General features: G+C 37.8%; 1 protein-coding gene across 7 annotated transcripts in view; it reads right to left on the bottom strand.

The window, feature by feature from the left end:
* Positions 1-5,349: 5,349 nt before the first annotated feature.
* The window catches only part of stk33 (serine/threonine kinase 33), a 196,192-nt gene continuing 181,500 nt past the window's right edge, over positions 5,350-20,041 (bottom strand). For all 7 annotated transcript variants that reach the window (XM_072592337.1, XM_072592332.1, XM_072592333.1 and 4 more), the window contains one exon: positions 5,350-6,547. In XM_072592337.1, the coding sequence (XP_072448438.1) occupies positions 6,335-6,547 (213 nt within the window). In that variant the 3' untranslated portion in view covers positions 5,350-6,334. The remainder of the gene's footprint in view (positions 6,548-20,041) is intronic.

Raw genomic sequence — 20,041 nt, 5'->3', positions numbered from 1 at the left:
CAGATCACCAGCTGCAATGAGCAGCAATAACTTCAGAAATGGATTATTTAAACTATAATGCCAAAACAACTGCATGTCTTGGACAAGATAAAATTTCCATCAACTTAAGACTGATAAATGTAACATCATCCTTTTCAACTTGCATCAACATACCAATCCATGCCTTTGTTAACCTTGAAAACCTCTGCTCATTGGCTTCACCATTTTGTATCATAGTCATAAAGTCACACAGCATGAAAGTAGACCCTTCGGTCCAACTAGTCCATGCCAACCATTTTCCCAAACTGAACTAGTTCCACTTCCCCACATTTAGCCCATATCCCTTCAAACCTTTCCAATTCATGTAGTTATCCAAATGTGTTTAAACATTGCAACTGTACCTGCATCGATCACTTCCTCTGGCAGTTCATTCCACATACAGACCACTCTCTGTGTAAAAACATTTTCCCTCATGTCCATTTTAAAATGTTCTCCTCTCACCTAAACTCAAAGGTCTGAGCAACAAAGGCAAGCGGGCTAAATGCCTTTTTAACCACCTTGTCTACCTATGATGCAAATTTCAGGGAACTAAGTGCCTGAACTCTTCGCAAACCTAGTCAAGTCCGCTGATTATACTTGCCAACATAAACTGCCCTTACAAAGTTCTCCTGCCCATAATTTCAAGTGCGTCATTGCCAAATTCCTCTGTGATCTAGCTCTATCTTGCCCAAAGTCACAATGATGCTTGCATCTTTCACATTGCTAACTCGTTATTACAGTTTTTTTTTGCTTTATCTGTTCCATCTGCTTTCATGCTCTTCTGAAAATTCAGCTCCGTTACCTTATTAAATTGAAAGACTTCAACTGGACAAGCCTCTGTTAGCAGGACAGAGCAGACAGCACATCCACAGGTACAAAGTTGCAACTATCAAACAGGCCCATATCTCAAAAAGCATGATCAATGTTGGAAATAAGGGACAATTGAAAGAATGTGGAAATCCAAATGGGGAGATCACTAAGGGAGAGCTGGAAGCAACACAGAGATGAATAAACGGCAAAATGAAATATGAATAAATTTAGTATGTAATGCCAAAGTTAATGGATGTTAAGATATAAAGCAAAAAACTGTTTGGTAATGGAAAATGTTATCCAATTTAAAGAGAATCCTTTAAAAGGGGGGAGCAATGGTGGGAAGAAATCGGGATAGGTGCAAAAAAATTGTTAAATACTTTCTAAAATCTTAATGACCACTCTGATTTAAGCAACTGTTTGCTAATTTGTTTTAAAGAAATTATGTACTTAACGAATCCCACAGTAATTATATTTGAATCAACCCTCATTGACATATCATACACAGATATGCTATATTACCACTTAAGCCACAACGTGATTTTTGTGAACAAAATCACATTAACTCAAGTACCACAAAAAATAAATAATACTACACCAAATCTCAAAAAAGGACACTTATGTCAAACTAACAAAAACCATGCTGGTTTCATTAAAAGCTCATTGGATGTTTTCATACAGTTGAAAGTTTTATTCTGCAAATAACATGCATTTACATGTGAAATCTTCCACATGATGAGCTGGTATTTATTGCCTAACACAAGTAACACTGATTTCTGACCTTGAGGTAGGTGATTTCTTTAAATGAAGTAACAAATCAGCTTGTTTATAATCTAAATGTCAATGCTGCAGATGCAAACACTCTGCCCTTTCCCTTTGGAGAAAGGACTTTCAAGACATCATTGATCGCCTCTTACTTACACTTGGGAACTGACATTCTCCAGGTTCCTAGGAAATAATATTGGCCCTGTATTATTTGTTCAGTAATGGATCATGTTTTCCTCTATGCCTATTTATACTTATGCTTATTAGGCTCACCTTACCTGAAGAGTAATGCTTAAAATACCCCAGTGTACCATCAGCTTGCTATTTAACTTGAATCTGTGCCTGATGTTGAGTTTTCCTTTGATGCTGACTCCAATGCATCTGGTGGACTATAATGACAGCTTTCCTTGTGTGTCACTGCACAGACTAAATAAATCACCAATTCTGGTTAGTGCTTAATGCACAGAGAGGGCAGTTTGGTCAAAGAAGATTCTAAATAAAAAAATGTCCCAAGTACAGATGAAAATTATGCGTTGCAATTTCTTAGGAGGTAGGGAGGCAGAAAAGAAATATTATCCTAACATCAAATAGCCATTTTACTTCCCTGCACTTAAGATAGCTTAATTTATATTTAGAAGTACTCTTGGCCGGCAGCATGATAGTTTGCTTTAGTAATAAGTCAAATCATACATTGAAAGACATACAGGGATTTTAACAGCACTTAATTAATCCCAACCTCTTCTTCAGGAACCAAAAAAGAACAAAATCCAACATAGCCCATTTTCCTGCAGTTTTCAGATCAACTGACCTTTTATGTACTGTACATTCCAGAGTCAAGGTATAGTAAAAAAAATTAAAATGCCTTTTCAAAACAAAAACAACGCTAAACAATTTTTAAACAAGTTCTCATGAATGAATAGGTTTGAACACAAGAGTGGCATAATTTGGTGTAATGTTATCACATTGGCTCACCTATTAGGCATTATTGCAAACAAAAGTACCTTTGGCAGTTTCAATGTATTTAGCATAGGCAGAAGCTTGCTGCAGACAGTTATACTCATTAATATATGTTTCACATTGAATTGATCATCAATATGGATTAAAGCATGGCTGACATGAATTACAGGTTAGTAAAACAGTAATCATATACTTAGTATTATGTACAAGATAAAAATTTTAAAAAATGCAAAGACTCATCCACTAGCTAATATACAATGTAATTAGGCCTAGGAACAATTCTCAGGTTCCCTAATGTACATTCAAGCCCATTTTTATTATCCACCATTGCTAATGACAGAATGAACAAACTACACAGACAATAGGTCATTAGCAATGAAACACAGATTTGTAATTTCTGCCGTACATCAAACACACAACAGAACTGAAAAGTTCAAGGTAAGAATGGACAAATGCTAATTTCTGCAAACTACATGTATCATAAACAAAAGCCAGCCAATTTTTGTACTACAGTTAAAATGGTAGGATTTGGTAATTTAGCCAAAAGCTTCGTATTCAAATAAAGGAAGGCAGACAGACTTGTACTTATGAAACACTTTTTACAACCATCAGAAGTCTCAAAACACTCAATAATCAATTGAGTTCACTTTGAAATGTCGCCAACACTGTAATATAGGAAATGCAATGTCAATTTACACACAGGAAACTATCACAAATAGCGATGTGCTAATGATGAGATAATCTACTTTGAGGAGTTTATTGAATGAGAAATATTACCCACAACTCCAGGGATAACTCCACTGCCCTTCTTTTGAAATAGTGCCTTAGGATCTTTACAGCCACCTCAGCAAGTGGATGCAGTCTCAATTCAATGTTTCATCTGAAAGACCGCACACCTCTGACCATGTAGCACTCCACTAGTGTTCCACTGCAGTTTCATGCTAGACTTATACATTTTTTTTGTGGTAGGATCTGAACCCAGAACCTTGTGATTCAGGGGCCATGAATGCTACTAACTGAGCCACAGCTGGTGGACCCCGGTATTTCAGAACTGTTTTAAAGCTTTACTTCACAGTCAAGTACAGCTTTATGAAGATTTTAAAAATTCCCAGCTAAGACACCTAAGGGGCAACTCCTTCACACAGAGGGTGGTACATGAATGGAATGAGCTGCCAGAGGAAGTGGTGGAGGCTGGTACAATTGCAACATTTAAAAGGCATTTGGATGGGGATATGAATAGGAAGGGTTTGGAGGGATATGGGCCAGGTGCTGACAGGTGGGACTAGATTGGGTTGGGATATCTGGTCGGCAGGGACGGGTTGGACCGAAGGGTCTATTTCCATACTGTACATCTCTATGACTCTATGAATCTATGTAAATTTAGCTAATGGTCATGCTCAAGATTTGAATATTTGTATTTGCACTGGCTGCCATGTTAAATATTTGCACACTTTTAAAAGAAAACACACATTTCATGATCATGATGCATTTGAATATCTAACATGTCTAGGGAAAGTAAGAAAAATCTTAATGAGACATTATTGAAACTTATAATAGAAAATCCGAATATTACTGTTAAGAACAAGGTGAGATTCAATGTCATACAGGGCATTAAGTACGTGTTTTAAAGAAAATATACAAATTCATTCTGGATGTTAGCTCTTAAAAAGGTTAATCTGTAAGTGAAAACTAGTAAACTAATCTTTACAAAAGATGCAATACAGTATCAGATAATAGCAATGTCATTAAAACCAGAATAGCTACTTTTGGAATTGAAACTTTGCACATTGTTAACTTATTCCAAAACAAGAATGAACATTGGGAGAAAGTGAGGTCTGCAGATGCGGGAGATCAGAGTTGAGAGTGTGGTGCTGGAAAAGCACAGCAGGTCAGGCAGCATCCAAAGAGCAGGAGAGTCAACGTTTTGGACATAAGCTCTTCATCAAATCCTGGTGAAGGACTAGTGCCCAACATATTGATTCTCCTGCTCCTTGGATGCTAACTAACCTGCTGTGCTTTTCCAGCACCACACTCTCAACTAAGAATTAACATTGTTTTACAAAGCTAGAAGTTTCAAATCACAGTTACAACATGTAACTTTTTAGTACATAATATATTATTCTATAACTATTTTCAAGAGGACATGCCTATGCATATGTCTAATTTACAGGAATCTGTAAATTACTAATCTATTTGATGTAGTGGCGACAATTTTGATGATGGATACCCAAAACCACACTTGAATCACACAAATTCTATGTAACACTGTTTTTCATCAGTATATTTCACTCAATTACCTACTTACGTTTGGCAAAATGCTAAACTTCAAATGTCATCCATCACTTAAATTCGAATAACTGACATATTCTACAACAAGTTTATTTGGGTAACTGTGCTCAACCATGTTTGTAACGGCAACTCAGTCAAATAAGATCTGAATAAGTGAAATGGCATGATGAAATCACACCAGAAGCATGATCAGAAATGGAACCAGATGGACGACAGCGACTCAGTAACTTGAACATTAAATATTTGTAGGTTATGTAAAAACAATTTAACTTTATAGTTAACATTTTTATGGCACATCTGAGCTTCTGAAACCGTAAGACACGGATGTGTCAAAACTTTAATTAAGATGTCAATATTGTGCTATGGACACACTTATTTGTCCGCCATTTATAATATTTGGACTATGTTAAAAAATGGTTCTCAAAAGAATACTTTAGAAAGGAAAGCTTAAATGTCAAACCAGCTCAAGTAAAATTACTGAAAGATGAAAAAAAATCACATCCCTGCACGTTTTCATTCAAAGGTGGTAATATTTATTTTCCAACTCAAAAGAAAACATCTGCTTTTAAAAGTCCCATATATGCTATAGAAAACTTAAGTCAAGAACTGATACTATTATCCTCTGACAGTTACGGAGATGGAATATCTGGATTCCTAGTACATGATGTCATGCTACAGTACAGCTTAGGCCAACTCAATATATTTTAACAGAACAGCAGAAAATGTTTATGCATATTTCAGATATAACCAGATTCAAGTTCACTGAAGTTAGCCATGTAAAGGACATTTTTACAGTAATACTTCTTGTGTAAATAAGTGGTAATATATATCTAACATATTTTACATGTACTAACCTCCCTTTGAGAACTCAATATTAAATTGATAAATTTACAATTTGTGGAAATAACACTACAATCACTCAATTTGCATGTTAAAAGTGGCAATGTTATCATAACTGTAAGGGCAATTGTCTAAGGCTGAAAATGAATAAATTTCTTCATATCTGGTTAACTAGTTGTATAGAGATGTCCTAATTTTCATTGCAGACTATTCATTGATTGGCTCTTTAAGGGTTACTGCAGCATTCAAGTAGCAACTATATAAATGAGCAATGACATTGAATCTAATGTGCAAATGCAGCAAATTATTCAATGTCAAATTCAGACACCTTAAATGTACTACTTCTGATTTTCAACAGTACTGGTAATACTAAGCAAGATAAATTATGTCTTCCATCTGTACTGTATTAATAAATACTTTAAGAAAGCTAATTGGTGAACAGTTTCCTTGTTACATTCATTCCTCTTAAATTTTATATACTACAAAGTGAAATATATAAGTCAAAGATTTATAAAAAGTGTTTATGCACACATAGTGATCAGCAGCAAAGACAGGAGAGCCAAAGTCATCTTGTAACATTGCAATTCATGGTTGCTTTTTGAAGTGTTCGCATTTGGCATCACTTTGAAGTTTAGTGGTTTCGACGTTCCTTATCCTATGTGCTCTTCTTGGTTTTGGGAGCAGACTTATTTGTGTGCTTATATCCAGAGGCATCACCAATTGGGGTTATGGATCTACGTACCTCTGGCTTACCAGAGATAGAACCTGATCTGATTGATGGGATCAAGTGTGTGGGTGACCATGTTCGTTTATCTTGGAATGATGTTCGTGTCATGTTTAGTTTTGGAGAAGTCTTGCTCCCAGGAAGCTGAAATTAATCAAAATACAAGTGAAAGTTGACCATAAAATAATTTCAAAAAGTAAACAAGTTTCAAGTTCTACAATTATCTTGGGGTTAATTGCAATATTTTGTAAATTATAAGCTGCAAGTTAGAAGTTTCAATATGAAGAGAATGGAAGGAAGAAATCTCTACTCTTTAAACACTTAAATTTAAGATTAGGTACTTTAAAGTAGTGCCTAATGCTCTTTCTAAATCAGGTTTTAATAAACTGAACTTATTGTGCATGCCAACCTCAAAAATAAGCAAAAACCATCCAACAGCTTCAAAACTAAAGCTGGCACAAGCCATCAGCTTTGTGCACAGGCCTTGAGCACATGAAGGCAAGGAGTCAGAATGTAAGTGGAACACAGATTTACTTTAACCTAAGCTGCAGGTTTACCCAATATTGTATCAGTTTTATTACAGTATACAAACATATACTTATCTGTAGTAGCGCTTAGGAAAATTGTTGAAGGTATAAGATTGATGTTCTACGGAAACATAAGCACATTTCCACCCTATGACACTGAATTTTAACTCATAATTGTTACAGTTAGCACTTCAGCACACATTTGAAATAAGTATACTTTTAAAGGAGAAAGCATACCATTATTCAATCATGTTACCTATTTTGTTTCCATGCTCTTGCAGTTACACATATTGGGAATTGCCAAATAGGAATTGATGATTTCAAACCATACAACATTCACAATCTCAAAAAAGCAGTTACACCAAGCATTAAGGAAATAATAGCTGCCCCAGGTTTTCTGTACAGAATCTCTGTGCTGCTCCCTCGGATGCTTGTTCTACTCAATCAGATTTGAAGGATTCTCCATTGGAAGGTCTCTGAGAAAAATCAAAGGAAGGTAGGTGGATATTTTTGTCTGATCAGGACCAGAAATAGAGGCATGAACTTTCCTAAAATAATTGTTAATTTGGGGAAGTTTGCAAGTTTTGAGAAGATTTGTAGCTCAGGTTGAGGTTCTGGATGTTTCATGGATGTTTTCTTTTCATGAGCTCTAGCACGTTTTCTCACACAACTTAGGGCATTCACCTTATTAAGTATGCAACACACTTCCACGACACCATTTTTATGCTAACTTGAGCTCACCAGCTCATTTGTCAGAACCTTCTGGGTTTCCCACTGCTATCACAAGATTAAAAGCCCAACTATGCACCATTTCAAAAGCTGCAAGTCCAGATTAAGACTTCACAATTAAAGTGAGTGATGAACTGTCCAAGAGAGGCATGTTTGCCTCCTGTTTTGCTGACTGGGAGCTGGAACTCCTAATAGACAGGAGGGTCATCCCCTTTCCTGAGGACCATCAGCCACTGCCAGCCTGGTCTGAAGTTGCCTCTTCAATTGATGCAAAGTCCATGGTCTGGAAGAGTGCCCAGCAATAGAAGAAGAAATTAATGACCTTCTGTGTTTCACAAGAAAAAGTGCCACAGTCCTCTTTGTTACCTCACATTCATTCTAACTCTGCTACTGCAAACACCTCCTACCAAATGTCATGGTGTACCACTTCTACTGGTGTATGCAAAATTTTCTCTCAACCACACTCACCTAGCTCAACACTAAAAACTGTCAACACTTTCTGTCCTATGTGCTTCCTACTCACATTTAAAACATTGCACCATCTTTCCCCTTGCTGCATCAACACCAAAAGCTGTACTAATCATTTCAGTCAATCTGTTCCTTTGTCTATGTGCAGGGAAAGCAGCCCACAATACTGCACAGAGTGCCAAGCAGTGCGATGGGGTGCCCAGCGTTCATCTACTCACCACATAAGAGGAGAGAATGCTTGTGGGAGAGGACAGTGACAGCTCATACCGTGATTCAGGTCTCAGTGGTGCTCTCCCATTATCATTACTCTGAATATAGATTAGATTAGATTACATTACATTACAGTGTGGAAACAGGCCCTTCGGCCCAACAAGTCCACACCGCCCCGCCGAAGCGCAACCCACCCATACCCCTACATCTACCCCTTACCTAATACTACGGGCAATTTAGAATGGCCAATTCACCTGACCTGCACATCTTTGGAGTGTGGGAGGAAACCGGAGCACCCGGAGGAAACCCACGCAGACACGGGGAGAATGTGCAAACTCCACACAGAGAATCGCCTGAGGCGGGAATTGAACCCGGGTCTCTGGCGCTGTGAGGCAGCAGTGCTAACCACTGTGCCACCGTGCCGCCCAATCTTCTAATTGTTTCTCAAAATTCATTTTCTCTGGTATTCTACAGGCATGAGTGGCATCTTTACAATCTCAGCGTTAAAGTCAACTATATCATTAGACTTTATGTTCTCCTCCATCTCTGTGGAAAAAGCCACAGATCATCGAGAGGATGAAATGGCAAGGCTGTCTCCTTTACTGTGTACTAGCTCAGGTACTGACACCTTAGTGGTTACTTTAGCTAGGGTAGATTCAGGAGCACATTCTTGCCAGCTACCTCTTCACAGCTTGCCATGGGAGAAATGGCCCAGGTCACTAGTAGGAGGAGCGCTGGAGATCAGGCAACTGCTCAGCCACAGGCAAACCAGGACACCATGGCTTTGGCCATTAATAACTTTGTCAAAATGAACAACTGGTGCACAAACAATGGATGAAGGTCAGAGGTGTCCACCAATGCCAACTATACTATGATCTCTGGATTGTACGTGTCTGGCTGTTTGCAGACAGGTTGGTAGATGACATGGATAGCCAAGTCCAATGGAATATTCATTGGGTGCCACAGGTGCACAAATGCCTACACTCCATAACTTTAACCATTGGTGGTCAACACTAATGGAAAGGCAGCAGGGGAATGAGGGACTTTGACCCCAGTGCAGATGCCCTTTCCTCACAAGGTGACAAGGTAGTGCCACAGGCAAATACAGGCCTCCCCAGCAGTGCCCAGCCCCTCCAAACTCCCCACAGAAGTTCAAGCCAAGGTGGAGAGCTTGGATTTGGCCAGGACACTCTCAGCACATCTGCATCATCAAGCTACCAATGCCCTGATGATCATCCACCAAACTTCTAGGGCCAGAAGGATCCCTAACTGCAGGTCAAGCTCCCTTCCAACCCCGCTGTGAACCTTAGTCTGCACCCAAACATAGTGGGAGGGAAAGGAAAAGGAAAATCATGTGAGGGTACATAAGTGCCAAGGGTAAAATGACATTGTAAAAAGAATATCAAATGTAAATATAAATTCACTTTACATTGTCATCTGTATGATTCACTGTCATTTTAGTGCAGATACAAAAATAAATGTAGACACGCCAGCCAACCTTGGCATTACACAATGTTACAACTTGTGAAGAACAGCCATTTTTCTGTAGCACTCATATGAACATAAACATTGTCATTGTCACAACATCGAAGTCCCAGGTACCAACCCATGCTACATATTCACCCACCTTATTCCAGATGCGCTTGGAGTTGAAGTAAACACACTTCAAACCACCTTCCTGCTTGCCAGTCAACTCTTGTGACCTTGAAACCTCATTTCTGACCTCACTGCTCTCAACCTCCTGAATACTGTAACTGCAATTTAGGTTCCCATCCCCCTGCCGAATTTGTTTAAACCCTCCCAAACAGCATTAGCAAATTCCGCACCTCCCTCCCCCCCAGGATATTGGTACCCCTCAGGCTCAGGTGTAGACCATCCCATTTGTAGAGGTCCCACCTACCCCAAAATGAGCCCCAATTATCCAGGTATCCAAAATCCTCCATCCTGCACCATCCTTGTAGCCACATGTTCAACTGTGCTCTCTCCCTATTTCTCACCTTGCTAGCATGTGGCATGGGCAACAAACCAGAGATAACAACTCTGTTTGTTCTAGCACTAAGCTTGGAGTTCTGGCTTTTATGTTGGGAATTACTGCTGTCAAATTTCTGTTCACTGCCTGGGAAAATAGCAAACTATATATAAATGAGGCAGGATTAGGTATTAATTAGGAAGCCTAGCAAAACTGGAATCTTTGGATATCGGGGCAAATCCTCCATTGGTTGGCGTCATACCTGGTACATAGGAAGATGGCTGTGGTTTGGAGGTCAGTCATCTTAGCTCCAGGACATCTCTGTAGGAATTCCTTAAGGTAATGTCCTATGCCCAATCATCTTCAGCTGTTTCAACAGTATGATCTTCCATCTATCAAAGGTCAGAAGTGGGGATGTTCACTGATGATTGTGCAATGTTCAGCACCATTCACAACTCCTGAGATACTGAACCAATCCATGTTCAAATACAACAAGATCTGGACAATATCCAGGCTTGGACTGACAAGTAGCAAGTAACATTTCTGCCACACAATTGCCAGGCAATGGCCACCTCCAATAAGAGACAATGTAAGCACCATCCCTTGATGGTCAATAATGTTACCATTATTGAATCCCCCACTGTCAAGATCCTTGAGGTTACCACTGAAGAGAAATTCACCTAGATTTGCCACATAACCAGTGACTACAAAAGCAGGTCAGAAGCCAGGAATACCGTGGCAGGTAACTCACCTCCTGAATCCCCAAAGCCTGTCCAGCATCGACAAGGCACAAGTAGGAGTGTGACATAATAATTCAGATTTGTCTGAATGGCTGCAGTTCCAACATTACTTAAGAAGCTTGACATCATCCAGAATAAAGTGCCCTCTTGATTGACACCACATCCACAAACTTTCAGTCCTTCCACAACTGATGCTCAGTAGCTGCAGTGTATAGCTATCTACAAGATGCACTGCAGAAATTCATCAAAGATCCTTAGATAGAATCTTCCAGACCCAAAAGCACTTCCATCTAGAAGGAGAAGGGCAACAGATATATTTGAACACCACCCTGAAAGCTCCCCTCCAAACCAATCTCTATCCTGATTTGGAAATATATTGCTGTTTCTTCACTTTCATTGCATCAAAATCCTGGAACTCCCTCTCCACTGGCACTATGGATCTACCTTCACCGAACAGACTGTAGTATTTCAAGGTGGCAACTCACCATCACAAAGGCTGACTAAAAATGGTCAGCAAATCTTTGCCTAGCTAGCAGTTAGAACATCCCTTGAATGAATTTTAAAAAGTCTCATTTCTAATATTGCCTGCCTCCATTTTTGCGCCACAAGTAATAGCTGCAATTAATGGTATCAATTTCTCGAACATCAGTAAAGTGATAGATAGAAGAGACTTTAACATTTTTTAAAAATCCTTTATTTTGAGCATATACATGCACATATGCAGCATGAAGTACATCAGAGGTGAGCATGCATAGTTTGCCCAAATATCAGTGGATTGTTGGTGTAAACAAATACTTCAATTCATTAAGTAAAATAAACTGTGGATGCTGGTGATGTAAAACAAAAATGAAGACTGCTGGAGAAACTCAGCATGTCTGGTAACATCTGCAGCGAGAAAAACAGAATTAACAGATGCTGCATGACCTGCTGAGTGTCTTCAGCACTTTGTGACTTTGATTAATTCATTTAATTTAAAGCTCACCATGTGCCACAATGGAATTTAGAAATGTCTCCCTGGGCTGCTGGATTATTGTTATAGTACCACTTGGTTTGTTTGTTTCTTATCATTTAAATACCTTGAACTTGCACTCATCTGAAAATTGAGTAAGTTTTATTTCTGTGTCGATTCCAAGTCATTTATATTTGGAGTGGCAATGGGAGTAAACAATAAACTGTGCACAGCAACAAAATCATGTACAAATCATTGTTGGGGAGGCCTTGCAGTGCCTATATTTGCTTTATTTACCTTTCTGATATTTAATGCTTTGCTACATGGTGGACTTCATTGTTTGCGCTTTAGAATGTCAAAATCCTTGACTGAATACATTGCACCAAGAGTTTGTCAACAATAGGTATCATTTCATTCACAAACTTTAGTGAATAGCAAACTAAAATCCACATGGACTCTCTTGCAAAACAGTTGTCATCTTGCTCTTTCATTATCTAACATTCATTAAGGCCTTCTAATATTTTTGCATAACAGATGGCACTGCTCTATAGACACATGGGTGATCACAGTACATTTTCCTTAAAAGATTCGTGCTTTATTAGCTCCATTTAATCTTTTTAAAAATACTCTTACTTAAAGCAATTCTTGAAGGAAAACAGCAAGGATGTGAGCAATTCTGTTAGGAATTTTAAATACTCTTGTACAAAATTGATTTGGATCCAATTCCTCGTCTTCTTCAGCTGATCAGTGATCATCAGAGCTGAAATTTCTAAATCCCTTCTCCTGCAAAAACTCAACTTCTGATTTTGGGAAGCTTACTTTTGACCCATTCTATAAGCATTGGAAATAATTAATTAATTTAGATTACTTGTTATGCATTGCTCACTTAATCTTAAGACAATACATTTTGGGTGGAAAAGCTGCAGTGGATCGATACACACTTCTAATGACGCAAATATATTCTTAGAAAGTTCCAAGTGCAGGTTGTGATGAAAGCTTATAATACATTGAATTCTAAAGTAGAGGTGAATGGGGATTTGGTTTAGTGTTGTAAATTCCTGATGTCTGTTCGCCGAGCTGGGAATTTGTGTTGCAGACGTTTCGTCCCCTGTCTGGGTGACATCGTCAGTGCTTGGGAGCCTCCTGTGAAGCGCTTCTGTGATGTTTCCTCCAGCATTTATAGTGGTTTGTCTCTGCCGCTTCCGGTTGTCAGTTCCAGCTGTCTGCTGCAGTGGTCAGTATATTGACAGCTAGACTACTATGGCCACTAGGACTCATAACAGCACACAAACCAACAGCCACTCTCAGACAACAACTCACCAGGACAAAGGACCCAATACCCAGCATGAGCAAAACCAACGTAGTGTACAAAATCCCATGCAAGGACTGCACAAAACACTACATAGGACAAACAGGAAGACAGCTAATGATCCATATCCATGAACACCAACTAGCCATGAAACGACATGACCAGCTATCCTTAGTAGCCATACATGCGGATGACAAGCAACATGAGTTCGACTGGGACAACACTACTATTATAGGACAAGCCAAACAGAGAACAGCCAGGGAATTCCTAGAGGCATGGCACTCATCCACAGATTCTATCAACAAACACATCGACCTGGACCCAATATACCGGCCACTGCAGCGGACAGCTGGAACTGGTAACCGGAAGCGGCAGAGACAAACCACTACAAATGCCGGAGGAAACATCACAGAAGCGCTTCACAGGAGGCTCCCAAGCACTGAGGATGTCACCTAGACAGGGGACGAAACGTCTGCAACACAAATTCCCAGCTTGGCGAACAGAACCACTACAACGAGCACCTGAGCTACAAATCTTCTCACAAATGTTGAATTCCTGACGTCTGTTTAAGAAGGGGTGAGAATGTCATTTGGAACAGTGAGCTAAAGGCAGCCTTTCTGACAAAACATGGGAATAAAGTTGAATGAATAGCATGGTACCCAGGGAGATAATTGCTTGGGTGCTTACGAAGCAAAACTTTTGCAACCTAAAGAAAAGACAGACGGCCAGGAGTCACAAGCAGGTTGAGTTTAAAAGATAAATTTATTCCAGCATACAGATATTTTTTAGTTTAAAGAAATCTTCAGGCTATCAGAGCTGGAAAGAAATCTTAAGCTTTTTAAGGAACTCCACAGTAGCCAAAGTCAGAGAATGAGTGAGCATATATGCCTTGGGAAAGATATTAACTGAGAGAATCACATCGGGTAAATGTGCAAAAAGGCATTCAAAGGAAATGCTTGTGACCTTGTCTGTTGAGGAAGAAATCTTAAAATGAAGATGAGTGATACTTCACTGGAGCTGTATGTTTGTGAAGGATATTGCTGGGAAAAAAAGATGAATCTTTCTCTTTTTCTATTTTTGATCGGGTTTTCATACTGTCTTATGTAGCACTATTTTTATTTTCCTCTTTTCTTTGGTGCAATAAACTTATGCTGAAAGTACATCGACAGCTTCATGTGAATATGCTCACCACAGTAATTATATTGCAAAAGTTGAACTATGGTATTTCAAAGCAGGTTTCACTCTAGAATGTGATTCATTCAATACTGCCATCAGCTGGGATCAGAACAAGTTTTTAAAAAACTTCCTTATAAACTATTAAAAAGCATGTCAGTTTTTAACATGAAGAGCATGGAATTAAACATTAGAAAACCCTTAAAACAATCTCTTTGTTAGATTATATTCAAAATGTTGTGCACAAGTTTGGGGAATGTATTTCGGAATTTTGGGACAAAGAGAGTGCACTATTTAGATTTACCTGGAAGATGGCATGATTGGGAGCAAGCTATGAGAAACAAAAAGTTTGAGATACTTGGATAATTCTCACTTGATTTAATAGACCTTTAAAATTATTAATGATTTTGATACCCTATAGAAAAAAAAACTATTAGTTCTAGTTGGAGAGGTAATGATGAGAGATGATCAATTTGAATTACTGAGAGACACAATGGAGGTTAATAAACTGTTTACTTCAAAGATTGTCAAAACGTTGATTGCTTTGCTACAAAACGTGGCTAAAGCAGAAATAATTATATTTAAAAGAATTGGTTAAAACTTTGAGAGTGGTGATAATGCAGGGATATGGAGACAGATCCAACATTGAAATTAATTTTGTATTTATTTTAACAAAGACTCAGCACAAACATAATAATGCAAATGTCCCCTCTTTGTTGACTGTTAAAAGCTTCCACACTATAATTTCAACCCAAAGGTTCTTAAATCCCAGAAGAATTCTGGAGCACAGCTGCTATTGATGAGAAACATTACCTCTAGTTCTCCCTTCACAGATGCTACCAAACCTGAGTATTTACAGCATGCTCCTGTTATGAAGTTGAAGGCGTGTACTGTACCTTTAAGGTAGAGTGAATGCTGTTCTGCACAGACAGGTATAACAGCAGTCTCAGTGTACTGGAAAGTTAAAAATATGTAACATTTGACTGTGAAATAGATACCTGAGTTGGTTGCTGTTTTGACAACAGTTTAAATTATGTCCCAGGATTAGATTAGATTAGATTAGATTACTTACAGTGTGGAAACAGGCACTTCGGCCCAACAAGTCCACACCGCCCCACCGAAGCGCAACCCACCCATACCCCTACATCTAACCCTTGCCTAACACTACGGGCAATTTAGCATGGCCAATTCACCTGACCTGTACATCTTTGGACTGTGGGAGGAAACCGGAGCACCCGGAGGAAACCCACGCAGACACGGGGAGAACATGCAAACTCCACACAGTCAGTCGACTGAGGCAGGAATTGAACCCAGGTCTCTGGCGCTGTGAGGCAGCAGTGCGAACCACTGTGCCACCGTGCCGCCCAATGAGGATACTCAAATCCAAATTTGAAATTTTTTTTGCCAATATCAAACCAATGAGACAATCTGATGTTGGGGATTTAAAAAAAAGGGGCAGATATTTTATAAATTAGACAAAACAATTGCCATAGAGAGAGACCCAAGACATTGAAACAGTCTCCCTATTAAAGGTTGTATTTCATGTAAAACACCTTCACAGTAAAAGAAAGACGACTGAGAGAGATCCTCAGCCAGAAGAAGAAAGACACCAAAGATGACAGCCGCTTTATGGTTTTGAAATTAAGTTGATATAATTTTAAAAGTGTTTCATTGGATCAGTATACTGTTATAGAGTTGGAGGCAGGTAATAAGCAGTTAAGAGAAAGGGGAGCTTAGAGTTGTGAATAGTTGTTGTTTAATGTTCATTTTTAGAGTTAAAGAATAAACTGATGTATTTTCTTTAAAGAGTGGAATTTGGGAGTTCTCTGTCACTCATATTTTAACAGATTATGAGGCAATGTCAGCTTTTCTGGATGTTTAGTTGAATTAATAGAGGGATTCACCAGTGTGTTGTAACACAGTTTAGGTTCCCAAATTTTAAGTGGATTCCCAGTCGTTTTTTCAAAATGGGAAGTTATACTTTCTATAGTTTGGTTTGCAAAATTAGTCTGAGCAAATCCACAACATCCAATCAAGTCTTTATAAGTAGATTGTTTAACAAACTGGAGTTATTTGACCTGTTTTTCAAATAGTTTGCTTAACAAAGGTTGTGGGACAGCAAGTGTTAGATCTTAATATGATTATAATACTATTACTTCAATTTCAAGTGTTCATAATGATCAAGTCAAGAGGTAATCAAGGAAAACTTGCAGTTTGGCTCATCTTCACTCTATGACTTACTTCCCTGATGTTGAGGACATCATCCTAACTTCCTTGAAATCTGATTGGATTGGCAAATCCATCACTACAAGAAATATATTTTCACTGTAAATGAAACTTATTTATTCTTTTTTTAAAGAAGCCTGATTTTTAATACAATAGTGACTGGTACTTTCCTCAGTTTCCTTTTTGCAGTAATATTAAATGTGCAAAACCAAATAAAGAAACGTCTTTTACATTTGTAATGTTACAGCTTTTCAAAACGTTTGGGGTCCAAACTGTTCCAAGCATGGCACTGCACTGTGAAAGAGTAATTTACATTTATAATTCAGTATTTGTTCCAAAATAATAACTATATGTATCTGCAAAGTTCTGATATTCACTCTAGCAGTGTTCCTTTTAAACTTATTTCTGAATAAACCCATTTCTGGGCATTCATCCCAAAATCTCTTAGTGTAGCATTGTCTCACTTTTCAGTAACAGATTTTTATTTATAGCCACATACAGCATTCATGGTTAAGAAGAATGTATGCTCCTGCTGAGTTATAGTCCCAGTTGATATAAGTCTTCAACACAAAACTGTGCATAATTGGTACTAATCAGGAATATGACTCAAGAGACCTAAAGGACAGTGGGTGTTATAAATAATGACAGAGAGCAATATTGCTCTGATACCTTAGAAGGATTGATTTCTGTAGCTGAGGTCACATCATACTGTTGCACAGAATAACAGGAAATCTTTCTGCAGTTATAAGTCATAAAACTAATTTAGAACAGCTTGATAGTAAAATGAGGTCCCAAAATATATTCAAAACCTTCCCTTATTAAATAAGCACAAAATTACATAAAATAAAAAATATTGACAAATAGTGCTGCATGTTGTACAGTTATACTATCCAGCTGATAGAACTTTCATTCTCCTAATAATTTGCATTAAATGCAAACATTAAAAGTATGCTAACAGACAAAACGTATTCGTGACATTTCATGTGTAATGCTATATGATTACACACTGGTGTGTGGAATAAAATATTGAAGCGGACAATTGAGATACTTTGCTTTAATCTCAAGTTAAACTTTTTAAAAAAACTACAGCAAATTTTCTTTTCCCAAAAATAATGGAGATCAGGTGTGTAACAAGTGCACAGATTAAATGGAATTGGAAGAAAAAACACATTTAACTTGTGTTCTTGCCTCAGAAAACTCTTAATAAAATTTAAAAATATTTTAGAAATTACCTACTTGTCAAGATTAATGTTGGTTCTCTTTCTTTCTCGTGTGTTTCCATTTTGAAATGAAATAGAAAGGGAAGCCTAGAGTGAAGGAGCTCTTGAAATCGATGCTTTCATTGCAGAAGTCTGACAGTGTCTTTTGAAGGCAGTGTTAAGTTTAACATTTCTTATATATTTATGAAAGTTATCTTTTCCCAATCTTTTCCCACAAATTTAGGGTTTTTAAAAAAGGGATTTAAATTAAGATGGTATATAAACTCCTCCAAACACAGTATTTAATGATTATAGTGAAAACCATGTATGGAGGGTCAGCAGATTCTAGACTATGTGCGGAACTTGTGGAGACTTAATGGAAAAATACAACTGCTTTAGCTTTCTCAAAGTCAGAACTTTGCCACTTATGGCAGTGTTGTCCAAAATATTAGTCATTATTAGGACATGGTTATTTGGGAACTTAGATGTAACTAAATGTATTTTTGATCAAGAAAGAAAGAGGTTTGGACATTGCTGTCAGATGTGCAATGTTGATACTCTCATCTGTATGGTGTATGAATATATATTTTCATTTTAACTGGTACGTAAATATATAAATGATGAATAACTGCACTGTGCATGTAGTGTCTTCTTACAAAATTTTTGGATCTGACTAAAATAATGCCACCCTAACCACATCTGCGACTAATCAGTAACTTCTATTGAACAACAGCAAAATACATTAATGGCACCATGACCAACTTGCCATTAAGGAGCAATATTGTCAGTGATCACCACCATCTTCAGCTGTTCTATCTATATTTAATTGCTGGTTAGCACTATGATATCAGATGACATTCTGGTCACAGACAGGTACACAACTGAGCAGTTGGTAAAGGTTACTTTTGAATGGAATTACTTTCCTAGATTTCTTAAAAGTACAGCATGCAATCTTCTTACATACATTGAAGGTGCAGCAGACAGCATTAAACCTGGGGTATAGATAAAAGTTCAAATTCCGTAGATGACAAAACTTGGGAAATTGTAAATTGTGAAGAGGACAATATGGAAATCAAAAGGACATTGACAAGTTGATGGAGTGGGTGTATAAGTAGCAGATCAAGTGTGAGGTAAAAAACTTTGATACAACATACATGGAGAAACAGTATAAATAAATGGTATTATTCTAAAGTAGATGCAGAAGTAGACAGACATGGATATCAATGGACATAAATCGCTTAAGGGCAGTCAAAAGAATTGGCAATGTAAGTTACCTAATTGACATCCCAGATCACTATAAAATGCTATGTCACATCAATATATTGAAGAATTATCACCATTAGGAGATAGATAAGCAAGTATATGTCTTTCATATGTTAAGGAAAATGGAGAATAAAAAGGATTATGAGGGTGAGGTAGGAGAAAGCCTGAATAATTCCCAAATTGAACCATCTCCTATCTTGTAAGTTAACACTTAAGTGTTAAGGAAGTAAGACACCATACTTTCCTATTTAGAGGCATAAAACAAAAATAGTTAACTAGGTTACTCATTGAATTTGAAGAAATCTCCATGCGTAAGCCAAGGTGTAAACATTAGTCATAAAAATGTGGAAGTAGGAGAATCCTCTTCTATCAAACAGTATCCTTATCAGTTGGTTACAGAGAAACAGACTCACATGAAATCAAAATTCTACCACTTGTTGAAAACCAGCTAACTGAATCTAGTAAAATTAGTTTGCTCTTAGTGTTAGTATCTAAGCCTGATGGTTCAACCATGTTCTGTATTGACTATGGAAAGATCAATGTAGTAGCAAGGGTAGACCCCTACCTAATTCTTCACTCGGAAAACTGTACTGATAGGATTGGTGGTGCCAGATATCGTAAAATAGATTTCTTAAAGAAACACAGGCAACTTAATTTAACTAGAGCTGAAGAAATATTTGAATTTGTCTTTTCTAATGCTGATTAATACAAATCAGCTAAAAACACGCTCCAGGAAATTTCCAGCAACTGATAAACTAAGTTATGGCCAATGTTACCATCTGTGTAATTTACTTTAGTGCTAAATATTGCCAAAAGTGAACTTGCAAAGGCACGAGTAACCTAATTAGAGTGATTGATAGGTCAAGGATAAGTGTT

This window comes from Chiloscyllium punctatum, chromosome 22 (genome assembly GCF_047496795.1).
Source record: "Chiloscyllium punctatum isolate Juve2018m chromosome 22, sChiPun1.3, whole genome shotgun sequence".
In the NCBI taxonomy this organism is placed as follows: domain Eukaryota; kingdom Metazoa; phylum Chordata; class Chondrichthyes; order Orectolobiformes; family Hemiscylliidae; genus Chiloscyllium; species Chiloscyllium punctatum.
The sequence above is the reverse complement of the archived record's forward strand: the minus strand, read 5'-3'. Positions and strand labels throughout refer to the sequence as shown.